This window comes from Erinaceus europaeus, chromosome 18 (assembly GCF_950295315.1).
Source record: "Erinaceus europaeus chromosome 18, mEriEur2.1, whole genome shotgun sequence".
Taxonomy (NCBI): Eukaryota; Metazoa; Chordata; class Mammalia; order Eulipotyphla; family Erinaceidae; genus Erinaceus; species Erinaceus europaeus.
This window is the reverse complement of record NC_080179.1, coordinates 13,061,076-13,085,322: the sequence shown is the minus strand read 5'-3', so window position 1 is coordinate 13,085,322 and position 24,247 is coordinate 13,061,076. Positions and strand designations below refer to the sequence as shown.

Here is a 24,247-nt window from a genome sequence, read left to right as displayed (position 1 = left end):
GAGTACCGGAAGAGTTTTCCCGTGTTATTGTTGAAAGAACACTTACTCAGTGGTGTTTTCGGTATGACTGGTTCCTCAGATTTTAAGGGTCTGCTTATGCCAAACTGGTTTTCTGCTGAGACACGGAAATGATATTCCACATTTTCTTTAAGGCCTCTGACTACTAGAGATGTGCCTCTAACTCTGGAGTCAACAGTATACCAAGCGGCCTTAGGTACTTCTCGCCTCTCAAGGATATACCCTAAGATATCAGCGCCACCATCGTCAGCAGGGGGTCTCCAACTGACCCTGACAGAACGAGCTTGTATGTCATCATATTCCAGTGGCCCTTCGGGAGAGTTGGGGCTTCCTATCACCTTAACTTTGATGTAAACAGTCTTCTTGCCACATTTGTTTTCCAGAACTAGGTCATAAGTGCCAGAATCATCTCGGTCTGCTTCTTTGATCACTAGCTCAGTGTGTGTTTCAGATGTGGCAATCATGGCACGCCTGCTGATATCTTGGCCTTCCTTGGTCCATTTACATATTGGGAATGGTTTGCCTCTGATTGGTATGTTAAGTCTGATGACTCCACCTTGTCTTACAGAGATACCTTCCTGGTATCTTTCATCAAGTTCATAATCAGGATATTCTGGGGGGGGGGGGAGAAAAAGGCAGTGTTGCAGTTACCACTGTGTGGGGAGAGGAGGAAATAAGGGAACTATAGCTGAATATAAATGATCAGCTGTCTTACCAAGCATTTCCGTGACTTTGACTGTTCCTGGGACCTCAGCAGGCTCCCCAGGTCCACCTGCATTACAAGCTAGGACACGGAATCTGTATTCAGCACCTTGAGGTAGGTGTGTGAGGGTATACTCCCGAATCTTGGTTGGGGTGGTGTTACATTTGGTCCATTCATGTTGATCTACTTTTTGCATTTCAATCAAGTAGCCTGTGACTTTAGATCCTCCTTCATCTTCTGGAACACTCCAGGCCAGGGAGACTGATGTCCTTGTTGTATCAGTAACTCTTGGGTTTTGTGGCTTTCCTGGAGGAGCTGGGAATAAGAATAAAAACACAATAGAACTCGTATGATTTCTACAGAGTTGAAAATCAGCTGTATCCTCTAACAACTTCAGCGAGTTATTAAAAACGGCATTGTCTTACTTTTCCTCCGTTTTAAAAATGTCTTATTTATAAAAATCACCACTACCTTACATTTATCAGTAGTTTTTATTTTATATTGATTTACTTTTTCTCAATTATTGGGGTGGGGTTAATGGTTTATTGTATAGTTGTTGACGTGGATATAATCTCTCATCTCCCCCTTGGTATCAGTAGTTTTTTTTTTTTTTAACCAGAGCACTGCTCAGGTCTGGTTTATGGTGGTACAGGGTATTGAACCGGGGACTTCGGAGCCTCAGGCATGAAGCTTTGCATAATCAGTATGCTATCTACCCCTTCTCAGTAACAGTAGTTTTAAAACTACTTTCATAAATGTTAGGTTGGTTTAAAATTTTAAGTGTGCAGAGGCCACGCACCAGGCAAAGGGCACACATTACCGTGTGCAAGGACCTGGATTTGGCCCCAGACTGTAAGTCCCTACTCCCCACCTGCAGGGGGACACTTCACAAGAGGGTGTCTGTCCTCTTTCTCTTTCTCTCCCTCTTTCAATTTCTCTCTATCCTATCAAATAAAACAGAAAGGCAGGGGGGAAAAAGGGAAAATTGACCACCAGGTGTAGTGGATTCATAATCCTGGCTCCAGTGATCACCTTGGTGGCAATAAAAAAATATATTTTTAACTGTGATATATAGGTCATATAAGTCCCATTCCAAAAATGAGGAAATAGCTTTGAGAGATGAATGTGAAAAAAAATTTTTTTTTTTTTTTGCCAAAAACTTCTAGGGTGTAACAAGATAGTACATACACCTGACTCATACAAAACATAGACACGTACCAATTGGATCCATGGCGACAGTGGGCTTGGAAGGACGACTCGGCTTTCCAGTTCCTCGTGCATTAATGGCTGTGACACGGTGTTCATATTCTAAGCCTTCAATAAGGCCAGTGGAACGGTACCGAGTCATCGTCACTGCTACTTTATTTACTCGGACCCAGCGATCTGCTCTCACTTCTTTGCGTTCCACAATATAGCCAGTTATTTGAGAGCCTCCATCATCTTCTGGTGGATACCAAGTAAGTGTCATACCATCGCGGGAGACGTCGAATATCTGCAATGTTTCTGGAGGTCCAGGAATACCTGCAACAGGACGAAGGTAAATACGGTAAAATGAGTAAAAGATAAAGACTCATTTATTTCTATATGTGTGACTTGGCTTTTTTTTTTTTTTTAAAAAAAAAACAATTTTCCACTGTTTAGATTTTTGTACTTTTGTTTCTTATCAATTTCTGTTTGTTCTATATAATAAAAATTAGAAGGAACAAGAAAAAAAAAGACAAAAACAAACAACAACAACAACAAAAATGCACACTGGGAACAGTGGATTCGTAGTGCCATCACTACGAATAATAAAACAACAAGAGCAGCAAAAGGGAATAAATAAACATATATAGAAAAAGAGAAATGAAATGTCGTGAGAACAGTGGAAGAGCCCAGGACTTACTGATACTGCTGCGACATTCTATGACCTCAGATTGCAAGTAAGAGCCAATCCCGAAGCGGTTTGTTGCAGCCACACGGAACACATATTCATTTCCTTCAATAAGTCTGGAAAACTTAAATGTTGGTCTCGTCACTGATTCAGACACCGGCAGCCACCCTGGACGATGAGCATCACGTTGTTCTACCACATAACCACTCAGTGGAGCGCCACCATCCAGTTCTGGTGGTTCCCAGGAAATGACAACTGAGGTAGCATCAATGTCATCAACTTTGATAGGCCCAGTTGGTGGACCGGGTTTGTCTATGAAAGAAAAGTGAAAGCCAGGGAATTAATTCTCACTTCAAATCAAAATTGAATCACTAAACTTCAACCATAATTTTCTGGTGGCTGATGTATCTATACATCCTTACCAAGAATAATAACTTTAATGGTCTCTGAAGTAGTTCCAGTTACATTTTTCAATTCAAGTGTATATTCTCCAGTGTCTCTGATAGTGGTCTCTCGGATGGTTAATTTAGTAACTTTAGTATGAGTTTCAACTGTGACACGTTCTGATTCTCTTAGTTTAGACCCAGCAAAGAACCAGGAAGCAGCAGGAGGTGGCCGGCCAGCAATTGGTATCACCAGTTCTATTGGTTTGCCAGCTGGGACATGGATGGTCTTCTGAGGCATTGTGGAAAGATCAATCGCTGGCAACACTATGAGAAAGAAAGTGGATACTTATGTATTACTTCTAATAATAACAAAATTCCCTGAAGTCTCAATTGTTTAAAGTCTTACTTAACAGTTATTGTTCTATTTTGGCTATGTGGTACATACCTCTGAGGTCGCGTACAGTCACAGGTGTGACAATTTCCCTTGGCTCTGACACACCTTTCTCATTTTGCGCCCTTACTCTAAATGAATACTGTTCGCCTTCATTTAAGGAAATAACAGTATGTTCTAGGACTGTGGGCTTTAAGGTGACAACCTTCATCCATCTCTCTGTGCCAGCTTTGCAGGCCTCAAGAACATAGCCAGTAAGCCGGGTACCACCATCATAGAGTGGCTTCTCCCAGGCAAGGGTAACGGTGGACTTGGTGACATCGATCACCTCTAGCTTCGTAGGGACCAAAGGTACTTCTGAGACCAGAACTGCATCAGATGTTTCACACGGTTCTCCAATGCCATAAATATTTTCTGGAAGCACTCTGAAATAGTACATGGTTCCTTCTACCAGTCCGGAAATTCTGTACAGTGTCTTGCTGCATTTGGTGGTTATTGTTTTGAATGCTCTCATGGCTGCTTCACGCTTCTCAACAATGTAATTGTTGACTGGGGCTCCGCCATCAATTGTGGGAATTTCCCAAGTAATGGTCACAGAATCTCTCGAGACTTCCTTCACTTTCACTGAAGGACAGGGACCAGGAGTATCTAAAAAAGAGTGAAGTTTCCATATTTAATCATATGATTTGTTGACAGTATGTATTTTTGCAGGAAAATATGTTTAATAGAGCTCTTATCCAGCGGTATGATCCATCATAGATTAAGCTGTACATATTTTAGAGAATTTGCTTATAGCATAGTCCATTTAAAAAATATATTTATTTATTTATGTTCCCTTTTGTTGCCCTTGTTGTTTTTTATTGTTATAGTTATTAATGTCATCATTGTTGGATAGGACAGAGTGAAATGGAGAGAGGAGGGGAAGACAGAGAGGAGAGAGAAAGACAGACACCTGCAGACCTTCTTCGCCACCTGTGAAGTGACTCCCCTGCAGGTGGGAAGCCAGGGGCTCAAACCGGGATCTTTACACCGGTCCTTGAGCTTGGCACAACATGCGCTTAACCTGCTGCACTACCGCCTGACTCCCAGCATAGTCCATTTTTAAGATAGATACTTACCATATACTTTAACAAGGACTGTTGCTGACTTCTTGCCAGATTGATTTTCAGCTTCAATGGTGTATTTTCCAGCATCATACCGGTTAACTTTATCCACAATAAGTAAAGAGTAGCTCTCGGTGGTGTCAATAATTGCCCGGCTTGCAAGGTCAATGCCCTTCTTGCTCCATGTGATGACAGGAGGTGGTCTTCCAGATACAGATACCATCAAGCGCAGAGAGGCTCCAGCTCTGATGGTCACAGTCTTCTTTAGGTCATCTGCAAGCTCAAGATCTGGTATTTCTGGGAAGTAAATGTCAAAACTTAATTCATGAACCAATGTGGTGAGACAGCAATTCACTTAAGAGATTATGTTACAAATGTTAGAGAGAATGTGGGGAAAACTGGAGACTTATGCACTGTTAATGGGAGTGTGAATCGGTCTAATCTTTGTGGAAAAATGCCTGGAGACTTCTAAGAACACTGACACAGCATTCTCTCCTGAGGATTTACCCAAAGGTAAAGAGATCTGTACCCCTCTTATCCTATGGTTTTGTCAATGTTTCCTTTTTATAAATAAAAAAGAAAAAAGAAAAGGAAAAGTCATCTCTTGTGCCATCTTGGATGGAATTTGAAGACATTATGGTAAGTGAGATAAGCCAAAAAGAGAAGAACAAAAACTGAATAATCTCACTTATCAGTAGATTTCATAAACAGGGACAGGGATGGAGAACACAAAGTGGAATTTGGACTGGGCATGGTGTACTGCAGCAAAGAGAGGGACTCTGTGCAAAGTGGAATTTGGACTGAGCATGGTATACTGCAGCAAAGAGAGGGACTCTGTGCAAAGTGGAATTTGGACTGAGCATGGTATACTGCAGCAAAGAGAGGGACTCTGTGTAAAGTGGAATTTGGACTGAGCATGGTATACTGCAGCAAAGAGAGGGACTCTGTGCAAAGTGGAATTTGGACTGAGCATGGTATACTGCAGCAAAGAGAGGGACTCTGTGCAAAGGGCTGAAGTAAACCTCGGCATCCTGGTGCACGATGCTGTAGAAGAACTGAGGTTGTGGGTGAGAGAGTTCTGCAGAGAACTTTCACATGAAATGAGAAATTGTACCCATGTGTCAGTGACTGCACTGTAAATCGTTAACGCCCCCCATAAAAATGATAAAAAATAACTACATCAAAAGAATGCAACCACTGCACACAAAAGAAGAGCTTATATTATAAATACCTAGTCTTTCCACAGGCTCAATTTCAGCAGTTGATTCACTGTATTCACTCATACCCTTCACATTCACAGCAGCAACTCTGAAGGAGTATTTCTGACCCATTTTAAGGTCGGTCACAGTGAATTCGGTATTTCTTATTGTGGCATTGGTATGCACTCGGTACCACTGGTCAGTGTCTTTCTCTTGCATTTCAAGAACATATCCCACGATGTCTGTGCCACCATCATACATAGGCTTGGTCCATGCCAAACTTATGCTGCGCTTAGTGGTGTCCACAACTCTTGGAGCAGAAGGTGGTCCAGGGGTATCTGTGGAATTTAGAAAAAAGGGAAGAGATATACAAGTAATGAAACTCTGAGCTTGTTATTATTGTTGTTATTGGTGTCATTGTTGTTGAATAGGACAGAAAGAAATTGAGAGAGGAGGGGAAGACAAAGAAGGGGAGAGAAAGAGAGACACCTGCAGACCTGCTTCACCACTCATGAAGCAACCCCCCTGCAGGTGGGGAGCTGGGGGCTCGAACCGGAATCCTTATGCCTGTCCGTGTGCTTTGCGCCATGTGTGCTTAACCTGCTATACTACCGCCCGGCTCCCTTCTTCAACTTTTTCTATTCAGGTCTTGCAGTTTATTCTTTTTAGTTGTTAGGTTCAAACTCTGTATAAAGTTTGCCATTTGTTTACTTGTTTAGTTAATAAATTTCTTTTTATTACCACCAGGTTTATCACTGGGGCTCAATGCTTGCACAATGAATCCACTGCTCCAAGAGCCATTCTCCACCCCACCCCCCATTCCTTCCTTCTTCCCTTCCTTCCTTTCTCCCTTTCTCTCTTTCTTTCATAAGACAGACAGAAATTGGGAGCGGAGGGGGAGACAGATATGGAGAGAAAAAGAGAGACACCTGCAGACTTGCTCCATCACTTGTGCGGAGGCTTTCTCCTGTAGGTGGGGAGTGGGAGCTTGGACCCAGGTCCTCACACATGGTAATGTATGTGCTTAACCGGGAGCATTGCTGGCCAGCCTACTGCCACTTATTTTTGAAGTTTGCATGATGATTATTTCATTAGATACTACACTACTAGAAATTTGAGTACAGCACAGGATTTGCATGTCCAAAGTCCCAGTTTTGATCTCTGACAATTTTATATGCCAGAGCTGAGTGGTGCTCCAGTCTCTCTCTCTCACTGTCTTATAAAAATAAATCCATTAGGGATAGGGGGACAGCATTTTAAGTAACAAACTTTCATGCCTGAGGCTTGAAGATACCAGGTTCAATCTTGGGCACCACCATAAGCCAGTGTTCTGGTTAAAAAAGTGAATCAATAAATACATTTTAGAAATAAAATACTAGAAAATTTATGTGGTTAAGCCTCTTCTTAAAAGAAAGTCTTTTCTCTTTCCAGTACTTATTACTATATGCATTTTTCTCCATTCTTAGGGAGATAAAATGTGTCCCTCTTATAGTAATACTATATATTTTTTCTTCCTTAGATTGGAAAATAATGTAATAATTTTCTGCAATGTAATTGCTATATTAGTGATACAAGTATTTAAATATTCTCTTTAAATATTTTATTTTTTTAATTTGATAGGACAGAGAGAAACTGAGAGGGAAGGGGGGGTAGAGAAGGACAGAGAGAGAGAGAGGGAGAGAGGGAGAGGAAGAGAGAGAGAGAGAGAGAGAGACCTGCAGCACTGTTTCACCACTCATAAAGCTTCCTTCCTGAAGATGGGGACAAGGGGCTTGAAACCTGGGTCCTTGCTCCTGGTAGCACATGCACGTAACCAGGTGCGCCATCACCCAGCCCCTTAAATACTTTCTTTCTTAGTCTGTACCTAAGATATCTCCAACAAGCATGTACTTTTCTAGACTACTAATAAATTCTGTAAGCTCTTGAAAGCATCGTGTTAGAAAATGGTTGAAAATGTGTAGGCTTTTCATCTACGTGTGTTTCTTGGGACTCACATGATGGTTCTCTGCATGAGATAAAGTTGGAAGCTTCACTGGGCTCGCTGTTACCAGCAGCGTTCACTGCAGTCACCCGGAACTGGTAATCACAGCCTTCCATCAGGTTCGACACCTTCAGCCTGGTGTCATACACCACATGGTCTTTGTTGACACGTGTCCAGCGCCAGCTCTTCTTCTCCCGTTTGTCTACCAGGTAGTTGCTGATCTCATTGCCTCCGTCGGACTCAGGCTCGGCCCACTGAATGATGATATGTTCTTTGCCAGCCCCAACTTCTTCAGGGATTCCAGGTTGTGATGGAATAGCTGTTGATAATTTTATGAAAAGAAGACGAAGAATTGTACAAAGCCAGCACTGACAGGACACCTCGCCTCGCTCCCACTCCTCCATCCCATCACATTTCAATAACCAAGTTGCCAAAAGATGTTAATACTCACTGAATGCATTTCTTGCTACAATAGGTTCTGTTTCAACAGGCACACCAGGGCCGTATTTGTTTACTGCTCGAACTCGGAATATATACTCGTTGTTTTTGATGAGTCTGGTAACTACATAAGACAGGGTGGGACATTCGCTTTCCACAATCACCCAGTGGAGCCTGCTGGTCTCACGTCTTTCCACAATGTAGTGAGTTATTTCTGCTCCTCCATCTTCCTGAGGAAAGCTCCAGGATAAAGTACACTTTTCCTCTGTTACTCTGCTGACAGTGAGTTTTCCACATGGGCCCGGGGAATCTGAAACATGTTAATGACAAGCAATGACAAAGACCATTCTTTCTACTCACGTGACACTGCTACACAGATAACACAACATTTGACTTGCTTACCAAGAACTTTCACCATGACAGATACGGCCTTGGTCCCACTGGCATTTTTCACTGTTAAGGTGTACTTTCCACTGTCACTGCGGTCACAGAACTTGATCACAGCAGTTGCTCTTTTGCCGGTGTACTGCAGAGAGACTTTTTCACAGAGATCTAGTTCCTTGTCTCCTTTGGTCCAGATAATTTTGGGTTCAGGTTTTCCACCAACTGAAGCATCAAGAACAAGATCCGAGCCTGCTCTGATGGTAACTAGATCACCCTGTAATCTAGCGTCCAGTTCAGCTTTGGGGGGAGCTGTCACAAACAAAACAGATGTGAATATGTTTATGTGCACAAAGACAGTTCATTTTCACATTAACTGTGATAATCTACAAGGAGAATTTCAACTGTTTCTTACCATATTCATCTCGGCAAGTCACTGGGCCTGTAGATTCTGATCCTTTGCTAATTACACCTGCTGCGTTTTTGGCCAATATGCGGAATTCATAAGTATCTCCTTCACTGAGAGCCGTCACAGTGAAGACGTTTTCTGAGACAATGGTGTAATTGCACTTCAGCCAGCGGCCATCTCCGACTTCACTGACTGGCTTACGCTCTATGATGTAACCCACAATCTTGCTGCCTCCATCATGCACTGGAGCGGCCCAAACCAGCGACACTGTTGATCTGGTGACATCTGTCACCTCTGGTCTTCCTGGAGCATCTAAAGGATACAAGCATAAGGTGAAAAACACAGCCTTGTATAAAAACTTTTTTTTTAAAAAAAAAGATTTATTCATTTTGTGTCTTTTGTATAGAGACAGAGAAAATGGGAGTTAGAGGGAGAGAAACAGAGAGACACCTGCAACTATTTCACTGCTTCGGAAGTTCCCTCCCCTCCATGCACCACAGGTGGGAAAAGGGGGTTTGAACCTAGATCCTTGCAAAAGGTGATGTGTGCACTTTACTAGGTGCACCACTATTCCATCTGAAAACACCTATAAGAATTTAAATCCAGGAAGCTTGCTGGTGGTGCACATGTCACCATGTGCAAGAACCAGGGTCAAATCCTGTTCCCGATAGGTTTGACGCAGCAGGGAAAGCTTCATGAGAGGTGAAGCACGCACTGCAGGTGTTGTATCAATCTTCCTCTCCCCTCTAAAATTCTCTCTCTCCTCTGAAAAAAAAAAGGGGTGGATGAGGGAAGTGGCTTCATCATGCAGGCACAGAACCCCGGTGATAACTTCGGTGGCAATAGAAAAAGAAAGAAAGGAACACAGATAATAAAAAAAGAGCCAGTTGAAAATAAAAAGGAATTTAAATCCAAAGAAATGCTATGAGTTTAGAACCGGACATATTATAATATGAAAAATACAGCTCAGAATTCTATTAGCAGGAGCAACAGCAGCAGTATTAATAGACTTTGGATACATACCGACTGGGTTTTGAGCCATGATCGGTCTTGAAGCTTCACTGGCTTTGCTGACTCCTGCAGCATTAAGTGCATATGTTCTGAACTGATATTCCAGTCCTTCTACCAACCCAGTCACTTTGTAGTTGCACTCTAAGCACGGCACTTTATTTTCTTTCACCCAAAGGATAGTGTTGCGTTCTTTCTTCTCAACCCAGTAGCCAACGATTTTACTGCCGCCATCATGGTAAGGTTCTTCCCAGCGGATTGACATGGCGTTGGCAGACACAAAGTAGACTTCTGGTCTGGTTGGAGCACTTGGAGGAACTAGAAACATAAAGTTATCTGGTATGAATACAATTATCTAAAATTTAGGAGGAGGAAATACTTCTCTATAGAAACTTTGAAACACAATCTTTATTTTTCTTACCAAATGGATGCTCAGCAATTATTGGTGCTGATTCTAGAGGCTTGCTGACACCAAATCTGTTCTCTGAACTGACTCGGAAAGAGTATTCCATGTATTTCGTGAGATGAGTGACTTTGATCTGAGTGCGCTTGACACTGGAATTGATGAGCTGCCAAGCTGTTGTACCTGACTCACGCTTTTCAACTATGTAATTAGTGATTTCTGTGCCACCGTCATCTTTAGGTTCAGCCCATGTCAGGACACATGATTCTGCTGAGACAGATGAGACCTCAATGGGGCCAGTGACGGGACCTGGCCTTCCAATGACCACAACTGTAATGGTAAATGTTTTAACACCCGCTGTGTTCTCCAGAGTCAAGAAGTATCTTCCAGAGTCACCTCTCATACTATCCTTTACAGTCAGGGTAGTTCTGTCTTTTGTTGTTGTGATACTGACTCGATCTGTTTCTTTCAGTCTCATTTCTTCGAGTTTCCAAGTTACTTTGGGGGGTGGACGACCACTGATTGGCACGTCAATGGTAAAGGTGCTCCCTGCTTTGCAAGTTATAAGTTGATTGGTAATTCCAGTGAGATCAGCAGTGGGCTCAATTTGAGGCTCTTTGATGATGACAGAAGAGAAGGCTTCCCTTGGTTCACTGTAACCAGTGTCGTTCTTGGCTTTCACACGGAATTCATACTCAGTGTTCTCCACAAGCTGCTCTACTGTGAAAGTCAGTTGTTTGGTGTGACCAGCTTCAACCCAGAAGTCAGATCCCTTTTGCCTCATCTCAAGAAGGTAGCCTGTGATCCGGCTACCTCCATCATGGTCAGGCTTCAGCCAAGCTAAGACTGCAGTGGATTTGCTTGTGTCAACAATATCAAGCCTCCTAGGTGGAGCAGGCTGTTCTGTGGCTAACATGGGTTCTGGCATTTCACAGGGTTCGCCAACACCATACTCATTTTCTGCAGAAACACGGAAATAGTAAGGGACACCTTCTGTGAGGTCGCTGACTTTGAGGATCTGACGCGTGCATTTTTCACTGACAACTTGCCAGCTACGGCGACTTGCCTCCCGTTTCTCTACCACATAGTGATGGATTCGGGCACCACCATCAAGAAGAGGGGCATCCCACATCAGTGTAACAGAGCCTCGGGTCACATCCTTAAAGGTAATTGGGCCAGGTGGGCCTGGAGAGTCCAGCACCTTTACAGTGAACGTGACTGACTTACTACCACTGTTGTTTTCCACGGTGAGGGTGTATTTTCCGGCATCGTTTCGGTTGCAGTTTTCTACAGTGAGGGTGCTGAAAGAGTCTGTTGTGTGTATAGCAGCCCGGATGCTAAGATTAGAGTCTGGTTTGCTCCACACAGCTGTCGGAGTTGGTCTACCCTGGTAGGCAATGAAGAGACGAATACTGGCCCCAGCTCTAACAATATGTGTCTGCTTGAAATTTGCATCAATGTCTAACTCAGGAGCTGATAAACGGTCAACCGCTTTAATTACACCAGTCACTTCACAGCTATCACCTTTCCCAGCACCGTTGATTGCACTAACACGGAATTTGTATTCTTCACCGGCTTGGAGATCAGTGACTGTGTATCTTGTTTTCACACAAGCCTCTGTATTCACCTTGTGCCAGTCTCCTAGGTCAGCTTTGCACATCTCAATGAAATACCCGATTATTTCCATGCCACCATCAAATACTGGCTTGGACCAATCTAAGCTCACAGTTGTTTTTGAAGTGTCTGTCACTCTGACCACTGTGGGAGCACTTGGTGGGCTGACAGGCTCTCTGCATTTGATTAGTCTTGAGGTGCCACTTGCAGGTCCTATTCCTGCAGCGTTTTCTGCCATGACATGGAATTCATACTCATTGCCTTCTGTCAGGCCAGTGACTTTGAATCTTGTCTCTGAGATTGCATGTTTGCTGGTCACTTTCACCCATCGTGTGCTTTTCTTTTCTCTCCTTTCAAGGATATAATGTTTTATCTCATTGCCCCCATCTGATTCCGGTCTTGCCCATGTCAGGGTGATACTGTTGCCTGTTATATTACTAGGTTCTGGAGTGCCAGGAGCATCAGGAGTAGCTGTAAGGTGGAGAGAGAGTCAGAGTGAGTGAGAGAGAGAGAGAGAGAGGGAGAAGTGGGGGAGAGGCTGGCTAATTGGACATGTCTGCATGGGAGTTGATTTTATGACAGTACATAATGAACAATGGGGTCAAGGAGAGAATATAGCAGTAAGATATGAAACTCGCGTGTGAGGTCCCAGGTTCGAGCCTGGGCATCACCAATAGTCAGGACTGAGTGGGTACTTTGGTAAACAATTAAAGTGAAATAAAAACACTTACTGTACTGTATTTGAGCAACTACTGGGTCAGATTCAAGTGGCCTGCCAACACCAAATTTGTTAACTGCAGAAACCCGGAACTGGTACTCATTGCCAGTGATTAGTTTAATGGCAGTATAGCTGTGGGCTTCACATTTATCTTCAATTAGTGCCCAGGCAAGTCTGCTGGTTTCCCGTTTTTCAATGATGTAGTGAGTTATGGGAGCACAGCCATCATTGAGTGGAGCGTCCCACCACAGGGTCATCTTCTCGCCAGAAATACTGGTGAATCTTATTGGCCCAACTGGTATTCCTGGTGTATCTATAAGAAAACATTTCCAAAGTTGATATTTTTTTCTTTGTCATTTTATTGGGGGATTAGCGGCTAATAGTACAGTAGTTGATACATGGGTAAACCTCCTTCAGAATATCTTCCTATGAAAGGTGTGTGCAAAACACTCTCACACCCCCAACTTAAATCCTTTTCCACCATCATGCTTCAGGACTTATCCACTCAAATGCAATTAGACTAGTTTCTTAAACAAGTCCTATAGTTGTATAATTAGAAAGCTATTCTGGGGCTGGGGAGACAGCATTAACAGTTTTGCATAGAGACTTCCATGCCTAAGGCTCTGGTGTCCAAGTTTTAGTCCCCAGCACCACCATAAGCCAGAGCTGAGCAATGCTCTAGTAAAAAGCAAAGCAAAACAAAACAAACAGAAATTATTTTTAAATACCTTGTACTTTCACTGTAATTTCTGCTTTTGCGAAGCCAGATACATTTTTGGCTTCCACAGTATATACACCACGATGGTCTCGAGTAGCATCTCTAACAAAAAGGCTTGTGGACCCCAAGACATCAGTTATTTCCACGTTCATTCTCTTCTCAATTTCTACTCCGTCTCTGAACCAAGTTACTCGAGGTACTGGTCTTCCTTGAACTAAAGCTTTAATTCTAAGGCTCTCTCCAGACTTAATAATGAGACCATCAAAGTATTCAGGGCCAAACTCTACTGTTGGTGGAACTACAAAAGAAACAGAAATAACATGGATTAGTTTGGCTTCATAAAGATACAAGTAAACATATCTTTTATTAGTATTATATCAAAAATCGAAAAGGTAATGCTTATATAGTGCTACTGAAACCTACTCTGAAAGTAATGTTGATAACTGAGCATTTAGACCATGGGTTAAACATTTACATCCTATTTGATCATCTCTTTTGTAATGTCTGTCATGTTATTAATCTTGCATTGCTGTTTACAGAAAAGAAACAAAAATATTTCCAAATCATTTACATTTTAATTTTGTTGCACAGTCATACATATTCCAGGAAGTGGCCAGTCACTGAGCTAAATCACAGGGATGACTGTGCTGTTGAGTGTAGGTTATATTTTTAATGACTTCAATAAAGACAGAAAGAAAGTAATTCTTGAAAGCTTTTCAAAGTTTGACTATAGCCAAGGAAATATCTCTGTTGTAGCACAAAGAGCTTGCATGCTAAAGGTCCCAAGTTTGATTCCCATTACCGCCAATAGCCAAAGCAGAGCTGAATGGTGCTCTGGGGTAAACAAACAAAACAAATATCATTTTAAAATTATAAATGACTAAGTCACAAAGTTATGAACTCACTCCCACTTGCATGCTATTTATATTGGGATGGGGTGAAATAGGAGATGTAAAAAGAATTGAAAGCAATTACATTTTTTTCTTCTCTTAATCTGAAAGCTAGAAAAACCTAATAATAGATCTGAAATAGTTCAACATGTCAGGGCACAATACTAGTATGTATGAGGCTCCAAGATTCCAGGTTCAGTCCCTGGCACAACTGTAAGACAGACCACAGTAGGGCTCTGATCTCTCTTTTTCTCTGTCTCTCTCATTAAAAATGACTAACTAAATCTTTATTAAAAATTCTAATTAATCTACTTAGCAGTCTCAGACAACATGTACAAAATGTTTCTGTTCTCATTTTATAGACCTAAAGCTAAATGTATTTTTTAAAAATGTAAATGTTCCCAATGACATGGAAAATCAGTCATAAATGCTTACTATTTTCATCTCTTGTCATGATGATGCCTGAAGACTGTGAGGGTGGGCTGATCGTCCCAACAGCATTTCTTGCGATTATTCTGAATTCATATCGGTCCCCAGGACTCAGTCCTGTAACTGTGTACTGACATTCACTGACATCAGTGAAGTTGCATCTGACCCACCGATCGTTCCCTTGCCGTTTCTCAATGCTGTAGGCCACAATCTTGCAGCCTCCATCACGCAAAGGTGGGTTCCATTTCAATGTGATGGTTTCTCGGGTAATATCAATGTAGTCAGGAGTGCCTGGTGGGTCTAAAAAAATTGTATGGAAGACAAACTATCATTATTTCTGCAATCAACACTTGATCATCAGTGGAAAAAAAATAAAATGAAGAAGCCCCCTAAATTCATTTTAGCCATGCATATCCATTTTTAAAAAATTTGATAGGCTTGCTTTACTTATTTTTAAAATCAAGGTAATGTTGGTCTGCAACAATGTACATGTAATAGGAGTACCATCTTACATCTCTTCAAAGGCGTGTTACCATGCCCAGTACCTCAGGATTGAAGAACGTTAAATCACTTTGCTAGACTGATTTTTTTTAAAAAAACATTCCCTTTGTATAGCTCGACCTCCCAATGCCTATGTCTAGCGGAGAAGCAATTACAGATGCCAGGCCTTCCACCTTCTGCACCCCATAATGATCCTGGGTCCATACACCGAGAGGGGTAAAGAATAGAAAAGTCTCCAATGGAGGGGATGGGATGTGAAACTCTGGTGGTGGGAACTGTGTGGAATTGTACCCTTCTTATCCAATGGACCTGTCGATCATAATTAAACCAATAAAAAATAAAAAAATCATTCCTTTTGTTTTATTTGACAAGACTATATGTGAGAAAGCAGTAAGTGGAAGAAAAGTTGTGTTTGCTATTAACATGGTAGGTTTCTAAATTGGATACATTTGCAAAATATTCAGGTCACTTACCTACTGGGGAGACAGCTAAGGTATATTTGCTTGGGTCACTAGGTGAGCTTAGGCCAGCAGAATTTTCAGCAAATACACGGAATTGGTAATCCAGACCTTCTATAAGTCCAGTAGCTCTGTACTCTCTTCCAGATATTGGTGATGTATTAACTCTCTGCCAGAGGATGCTGTTTCTTTCTTTCTTTTCAACATGGAATCCAGTAACTTCTGAGCCCCCATCATAGACGGGAGCATCCCATGTTAATGACATACCATCAGAAGTCACGTTGTATGTAACTGGCTTTCCTGGTGGGCCAGGAATTCTGAACTGGTGTTTGGCCACAATAATGTTTGAGACAAGTGGCTGGCTTACTCCATATCTGTTTTCTGCTCTAACCCTAAACTGGTATTCAGCATCTTTGACCAGGTTAGGAACTTTGAAAGTTGTCCTAGAAACACTTGAACACACCATCTTCCAGTTAGTTTGTGAAGCTTCTCGTTTCTCAATGCTGTAACAAGCAATTTCTCCTCCTCCATCATCTTCAGGCACATCCCATGACATGATGACACTGTCAGCCTTGATTTCATCAAATCGGATGGGTCCTTTAGGCTTTGATGGTGGGCCAAGTGTGATGACCGTAATGGGAAATGAGTTTCTGCAGACTGCATTATCAAGAATCACAGTGTACTTCCCTCCGTGCTCCTTCTTGGCATTCTTGATACTCAAAATAATTTTGTTCTCAGTTTTACTGAAACGGACATTTTCGCTTTCTTTTAATGGCAGCCCATCTTTCAGCCAACTTATAGCTGGTTTGGGTTTTCCTTTATAAGGTAATTCAAGGTGCACATTATGCCCAATTCTCACAGTGACTTGTGCCCCGGGAATTTCTGACAGGTCAACTTCAGGTGTTATTACAAGCTCCTTCACTGTGACTGGTCCAATAGTGACAGCATCGCTAAAACCTTTCTCATTTTTGGCAAACACTCTGAATTCCAGGACTGACTGCTCCTTAAGTTGGCCAACTTCGATTTCACATGTTTTACTGATACCAGCATGTGACCATGTCTGTTCACCTTTAGCTTTCCTTTCCACAACATACTCTGTGATGACACTACCACCATCAAAGTCAGGCTTGGTCCAGTGTAGGGTAACAGATGTCTTGGTTGAATCTTTCATCAAGAGGTCACGTATTGGAGCTGGCACTTCTGCAGCCTTCACTGGCTCTGTAGTTTCACAGGGCTCCCCAACTCCAATCTCATTTTCGGCAAGGACTCTGAAGAAGAATGGAATCTTTTCTGACAAATCTGTTATCTTAAAGGATGTACTGGAGCACTTGTGTGACACAGCAGACCATGTTCTTTTCGTGGCATCTCTCTTTTCAACGACATAATTAATTATAGGTGATCCTCCATCAATGAGAGGAGGGTCCCAGAGCAAAGTGACTGTACCTCGAGAAACATGTTTGACCTGTAGTTTCTGGCAGGCAGCTGGTGTATCAAGTACTTTAACACTCACAGTTGAAGACTTGGGCTGACCAACTCCATTTTCGATTGTGAGAATATATTTTCCTGTGTCATTGCGAGTAACTTGAGGAATAACGAGTAGTGAAGATGAATCTGTGTTTTGAATGTTGTATCTTGTATCACTGCCAAGATTCTTCTCATCTTTTCTCCATGTGACAGTGGGTGGAGGTCTACCTTTGAAGGGAATCAACACTTGTACATCTTCACCAGCTTTAGCAATAACAGAGGTTCTCAAAGCCACATCTAGGTCGATTTCTGGTTCCTCTGCAGACATCAAATGGACACACACAATGAAACAGAAAGCAAGAAAATGAGTGACTTCCTAGATCTACTAGAATAAAGATAGGAAGACACAACTATTCTCCCTAGATACATACCAAGTATGTCTTTAGCTTGAGCAGGTTCAGTCATTTCTATAGGTTCCCCTTGGCCAGCACAGTTCACAGCAGAGACCCGGAAATAATAGTTGACTCCAGGCTTCAAGTTAGATACCACATATTCGGTAGTTCTGACCTCTCCTTTGGTAGAGACAACAGTCCATTCTTCTTCTTCTCCTTGTCTCATCTCAACAACGTATCCAGTAACATCACTGCCTCCATCATAGACAGGTTTACTCCACCCAAGAGTGATGGATGATTTAGTTGAATCTGTGATTCTTATTTTAGCTGGTGGGCCTGGAGGATCTGCAATGGTCATTTATAATGCAGTGAGTACCTAGCCACTTGTACTTTATCGACATGAAAGAAGATGAAGGTGATATGCTGCATTCATGAGCACTTACCAATAGGATCAGCAGCTCTGTAGAAGTCAGATGGTTCAGAGAATGGACCCTGTCCAGCAGCATTGACAGCACTAACTCTGTATTGGTAGTCACTATTTTCTGTGAGACTTGTCACTTTATGTCGGGTATCTCGGATCGTCTCCTTTTGTACTTTAAACCACCCTAGACTCTTCTTGTCTCGTTTTTCAAGAAAATAGCCACTGATTTCATTACCACCATCTGTAACTGGCCTGTTCCAGACAACAGTCATTGAATTCTTGGTCATCTTTGTCACCTCTGGTGTGCTTGGTGGCCCAGGTGTAACTATTTAGAAAGGACAAGGAACATCAGTTCAAAGAAATAATAGTAATAATATTGATAAATTCTACCTTTTAATCTTCAATAATATTATATGACAAAAATTAATATTGGCTACTAAACTTTCCACCCAATGAACAGATGATGGTGAGAGAAGATGCGATATAAAGAAATTAAAAATCATCCTAAGAAGACATATTCACAAGCTAGCTGAATAGCCTATGTTTATTTACTTATTTATTTATTATTACTATTATTTTTTATTCCCTTTTGTTGCCCTTGTTGTTTTATTGTTGCAGTTATTATTGTTGTTATTATTGATGTTGTTGTTGGATAGGACAGAGAGAAATGAAGAGAGAAAGATAGACACCTGCAGACCTGCTTGACCGCTTGTGAAGTGACTCCCCTGCAGGTGGGGAGCCGGGGGCTTGAACCGGGATCCTTGCACCGGCCCTTGCGCTTTGCACCACCTGCGCTTAACCCGCTGTGCTACCACCCGACTCCCTATTATTATTGTTATTATTTTTATTGCCACCAAGGTTATTGCTGGGGCTCAGTGCTAGTACTGCAAATCCACCGCTCCTGGTGGCCAGTTTTCCCTTTTTATTTTCTAATTTTTATTAGACAGGACAGAGAGAAATTGAGAGAGGAGGGGGAGATAGAAAAAGGGGAAGAGAGACACCTATAGACCTGCTTCACTGCTTGTGAAATGGACCCCACTGCAGGTGGGGAGTAGGGGTTCGAACCTGGGACCTTGTACTTGGTCATATGTGCTCTTAACCAGGTGAGCCACCACCTGGCCTCCCACTTATGTTTATTCTTAAAACTCTCAAGTGTTTTATTTCAATTTTCTATTGAAACCATCTCTCACCAAATGCATTCTTTGCAACAACTGGATCAGATTCCAGAGGATCACCAATTCCGTATTTGTTCACAGCCCGAACGCGGAAGATGTATTCATTTCCTTTGATAAGTTTGGTAGTTGAAATGATGCACTCTTCCAAATTCTCAGACACCATAGACCAAACAACACGGCTGGTCTCCCGTTTTTCCACGATGTAGTGAGTGATTTTTGCACCACCATCATCTGCTGGAGGCCTCCAGAGAAGAGTGATCTTTTCAGCAGTGACAGTTCTGAATTCAATAGGTCCACCTGGAGGTCCTGGTTTGTCTGTTAATAAGAGTAGAAACAATATGTTAGTACAGTTTAAATGTAAAATTAAAAATTAAAACAAACAACTAAACTGAAAACATGACACTGGCCAGTGTTCAGCACTTACCAAGGATCTGTACTCTGATGGTGGCTGAAGCTGACCCCATGGCATTTCTTAGTTTTAATTCATAGCTTCCACTATTCAGACGATTTGCATCTTTGATAAGTATCGATGCAAGGTCAGTGGTATTTTCAACACATAGCAGTGCATTGGTTTGTAACTCTTTATCGTCTTTATACCATTCGATTGTAGGTGCAGGTTTGCCAGAGATACCTGCTCTGAGTTTCACAGATGTGCCAGCTCTGTATTTTACAACCTCTGTATATTCTAGAGGCAAATCAATCACAGGCCCACCTGGGACAAAAACAAATAAAAGGTCAAAGAGGAAAAATATATCCATAGTTTCAAATAAGATCTTTGGGTCTGGTTCTATTTTATGTATTATACATATATATCATAATGTTGTTATTTTAAGCCCTTAAATTATTCAAGACACTCTTATAACTCAGATGGAGAAGAAGGATTCTGAGCAGACTATGCATTCCAATGACATTGCACCAACTGCACAGGGAGTTAACTCTTTAAGTGTAACTTGAAATCTATTAGTTGTCCTACTTTTGTGATGCAATGGAAATACAGTGGTGAGGACACGGCTGAAGACCCTGTACTATATGTCTTGCTTCATTCTAGGTGCTCTTTCCTCTTTTTCTAGCACTCCTTATTCTTTTCATTTTCTCTTCTAACTTCATTGATTTCAATAACTGGCAATTCATATCTTATTCTTCAAGTCTGAACTTTCTACTCACAAAAATATACACTTCACTAGTCTGATCTCCTGGCAAAAAACAGTGAAATTTGGAGAAACAGAACTAACTTTGACCGACTTTATTGTCTCACAAACACTGATTTAGATTGACTAAGTCTCCAAAAAGCCTGGGTCATAAAGAACCCCAGATTATCAGCTTCTGGATCCAAGTGGCTCACTTCTGCTTATTTTTCCTAGGTGGTAAAGTAATTCCTTCTTGTAAGTGGAAACTTTTAGAAAATGAGTCACAGGGTATCTAATTCTCAAGAATTTTTAAGTTTCAAACTACTCTTTGAGTTGAATGTGATACTTAATTTCTAGAATGGTCAAGTTTGTGCACTTTGGACAGCAATATATAGAGAGTTTTGGAGTCTCCTTGAATTCCCCACTCATCACTAACTCACCACTTGATACTGGGGAAGTCATGTAAGCACTATAACCTTTACTTTCTCTTCTGCAAAATAAGTAACCTTGGAGCTGTTAAAACTAAGGGCAAAAAATTCAAGGAAAATGTTAGCTGCTGTGGATACTGTGACTAATACCTTCGCTAGTTATTCACCTACATCCATTTTCACTAGGCACTCACTGCTGCTTCTAATTATTGCCTCTCATAACTTAAAGTGGAAGATGAAACATTCAACTCATACAGTCAAATAATAATACACCATTGAAAGTGGAAGGATCTTTAGTTACTCAGCATCTCAAATTTCCTACTTTGCTGTTAAGTCAAGAATAGGACTGAGGAGGGTATCTAAGTCTAAGTAGGCACTATTTCATTATGAATTTTATACTGACTCACCGTAGACTATTGTGTACTTTTGCTTTCAGGTATATATTTTGCCCTAACTTATGCCTACTAGCTATCTACAAAATGGAGACTCCCCCAACTCTTCATCTGCATTATTATAGCCTTTAGGTTCATGATTAATCAACAATTTGTTTGGCTTTATATGTTAACTCTCTTTTCAGCCACCAGGCTCCAAATGCTAGCATGATGCCAACCAGAATTCCCTGGACAGACAACCCCGCCAATGTGTCCTGGAGCTCTGCTTCCCCAGAACCCTGCCCTACTAGGGAAAGAGAAAGACAGGCTGGGAGTATGGATCGACCTATCAACGCCCATGTTCAGCGGGGAAGCAATTACAGAAGCCAGACCTTCCACCTTCTACATCCCACAATGACCTTGGGTCCATACTCCTAGAGGGTTAAAGAATAGGAAAACTATCAAGGGAGGGGAATGGGATATGGAGTTCTGGTGGTAGGAATTGTGTGGAGTTGTACCCCTCTTATTCTGGTTTTGTCAGTGTTTCCTTTTTATAAAAAAAATAAAAGAACAGGACTGAAGAAATTAAAGAATTGTCATAAGGTTTTCACAATTCATGGTCTCTTCTAAAACTGAGTAATGGTGCATCATAAAAGTTATTTTCTACACTAAGTCAAGAAAAAGTAAGGAAACATACTGAGTTACATTGTTGTTAAGACTAAAGGCTCAAGATGCTTACCATAAGAGTCAATACATGTGATGGGACCCACAACCTCAGATGGGTTGCTGACAGAGCCAACGGCATTTCTAGCAAAGACACGGAATTCATACTGAGAATTCTGAGTCAAGCCAGAGACAATGAATTGAGTCTCAATAACATTGGTGAAGCTGGCCTTGGTCCACCTGCCATCTGGAAGGTCTCGTCTCTCAACAATGTAGCCAGTAACCTTGCTTCCTCCATCGAAGGCAGGTTGTTGCCATGAAAGGCTGACTGAGTTCTTTGATATATCAGTGACACGGACATTTCTTGGCGGTTCTGTATTAATAAGAGAAAACAGATCAGTGGCACAGAATATTGTTTTGCTCTACAAAAATAAGATTTGCATACATACACACCACATAAACACATAAATACATACCACAGGCATCGATAGCCAGGACTGGCTCAGAAGGATGGCTGGGTTTTCCAATCCCAGCAGCATTTTCTGCATATACCCTGAATTCATAAATAAGCCCAGCACTGATTGTTGTGACTTTGAAGTGAGTTGTGCGGATGATCATTTTGTTGACTTTCTGCCACAAAACGCTATTTCTGTCTTTCATTTCCAGGTGATATCCTATAACCGAATTGCCTCCATTGGACACTGGCTCATGCCATCCCACAGTGATGCTTTCTCGGGTGACGTTAGAGACCCATGGTGTCGATGGTGGTCCAGGTGTTGCTACAAAAAAGAGAAAAATCCCACAAGTTAACAAGACACCTTGAACATTCATGTGAACTAAAACCTCAGATCTTGGAAAAGTCTGACAACTTACTGTATGGTAGTTTGACAACCACGCAAGCTGAGTCTAAGTGATCGCTGATTCCAAATCGGTTTTCTGCCTTGATTCGGAACTGGTATTCTTCTCCTGTGGTCAGCTTCATGACCTTAATCATGGTTCTTGCAACCGTTGCAGAGATTTCAGTCCATACTGCCGTACTTGTTTCTCGCCGGAGTACAATGTAGTTGGTGACCTGACTTCCACCATCATATTTGGGTGGTTCCCATTTGAGGATTACACTTTCTTCAGTGACATCACTAATGGTAACAGGGCCAGTTGGGGGTCCAGGCCTGTCCAGAACAACGATGTTAATGAAAGTTTTGGTTGTGCCACTGGAGTTTGCAGCGGTGATCTCGTATCTGCCAGCATCTGCAGCAACGCTTTCTTTGAGGTTTATGGTCAAGTTCTCAGCAGTGATTTCAGTATTAAATCTCATGGTTGCTCTCAGGGGAACACCATCTCTTGACAAGGTCACTTTGGGCAGCGGTTTCCCAGAAATGGGGATATCAACTTTGAGGTTTGAACCAGCTCTAACGTATACAGTATGACTTGGGAAATTCTTCATATCAATTTCAGGTGGTTCTGAAAAATAAAGAGTACAGCAGGTGAGCATGAAAAAGAATTTTAAAAATTAACTTAAATCAATGCAAAAAAAAAAAAGTCAAACTCTGATTCTGAATGAAATTACACATACCTATTTGCTCCTTAACAAGAACAGGAAGCAGAAGTTCTCTTGGGTCACTCAGACCAGCTTGATTCTCAGCAAACACCCGGAAAAAGTATTCAGAATTCTCCCTCAGACCAGAAACAATGTGATGGGTCGACTTGACCACTGCACATCTAACCCAATTTTTCTGTCCTTTTTCTAGTGCCTCAACAATGTAGTGGACAATTCTGCTACCACCATCATGTTCTGGCTTCAACCAGGTCAGAGAAACACTATCTTTGGATATGCTCGTGACTCCAAGTTTTTCCGGTGGACTTGGTTTTTCTAAGAGAATAAAATATCAAAAGACAGGGAAGAGTATGATATTTTCTGCATTTGTGTACTTCATGCATTGTCAAAAGAAATAAGACAAATTAAATGAGGACTATGTATTTACCTAAGCTTCAGTTTTCTTACATTCTATATGACTAGTTTGACTTCTGAGTCAATCCAAAAGCTTCCTCGGCCTTTGCCATTGCCATATTACAGTACTCAAATTCAAAGTAAGTGTCAAATGGCCAGAATAAGTGTTATTTCCCCCAAGTTTATCGTGTGTATAAAAATGAAGAATGGGGCAGTCAGGCAGTAGCACAGTGGGTTAAGCACACGTGGTGCAAAGCCCAAGGACCGGTGTAAGGATCCCGGTTTGAGCCCCCGGCTCCCCACCTGCAGGGGAGTCACTTCACAGGCAGTGAAGCAGGTCTGCAGGTGTCTATCTTTCTCTCTCCCTCTCTGTCTTCCCCTCCTCTCTCCATTTCTCTCTGTCCTATGCAACAACGATGATATCAATAACAACAACAACAATAAAACCACAAGGGCAACAAAAGGGAATAAATAAATAAATATTAAAAAATGAAGAATGGGTTGATCATTCTTGTAAGAAGTTTCATAACACAATATCTGCATATAGATACAGGGTGTCTACATGGGTTTATGTGGATGAAGTTAGTCAGTCATGCTTAAGCACAAGTAATTAGATTCCAGCTATGTAAATTTCTAC

General features: G+C 41.7%; 1 protein-coding gene across 1 annotated transcript in view; it reads right to left on the bottom strand.

Annotated features, from left to right (window-relative positions):
• TTN (titin) overlaps positions 1-24,247 on the bottom strand; it is a 332,848-nt gene that overhangs the window by 15,069 nt on the left and 293,532 nt on the right. The window contains exons 279-304 of the mRNA XM_060177642.1: positions 23,236-23,532; positions 22,536-23,123; positions 22,139-22,441; positions 21,739-22,035; positions 19,498-19,785; positions 19,089-19,388; positions 17,921-18,223; positions 17,517-17,822; positions 15,637-17,403; positions 14,669-14,962; positions 13,354-13,641; positions 12,639-12,938; positions 10,312-12,378; positions 9,906-10,208; positions 8,889-9,194; positions 8,495-8,785; positions 8,106-8,402; positions 7,668-7,973; positions 5,706-6,011; positions 4,490-4,771; positions 3,426-4,019; positions 3,017-3,304; positions 2,607-2,906; positions 1,940-2,242; positions 734-1,036; positions 47-631 (exon numbers count right to left, since the gene is read on the bottom strand). Coding sequence (XP_060033625.1) covers positions 47-631; positions 734-1,036; positions 1,940-2,242; positions 2,607-2,906; positions 3,017-3,304; positions 3,426-4,019; positions 4,490-4,771; positions 5,706-6,011; positions 7,668-7,973; positions 8,106-8,402; positions 8,495-8,785; positions 8,889-9,194; positions 9,906-10,208; positions 10,312-12,378; positions 12,639-12,938; positions 13,354-13,641; positions 14,669-14,962; positions 15,637-17,403; positions 17,517-17,822; positions 17,921-18,223; positions 19,089-19,388; positions 19,498-19,785; positions 21,739-22,035; positions 22,139-22,441; positions 22,536-23,123; positions 23,236-23,532 — 11,862 coding nt within the window. The remainder of the gene's footprint in view (positions 1-46; positions 632-733; positions 1,037-1,939; positions 2,243-2,606; positions 2,907-3,016; positions 3,305-3,425; positions 4,020-4,489; positions 4,772-5,705; positions 6,012-7,667; positions 7,974-8,105; positions 8,403-8,494; positions 8,786-8,888; positions 9,195-9,905; positions 10,209-10,311; positions 12,379-12,638; positions 12,939-13,353; positions 13,642-14,668; positions 14,963-15,636; positions 17,404-17,516; positions 17,823-17,920; positions 18,224-19,088; positions 19,389-19,497; positions 19,786-21,738; positions 22,036-22,138; positions 22,442-22,535; positions 23,124-23,235; positions 23,533-24,247) is intronic.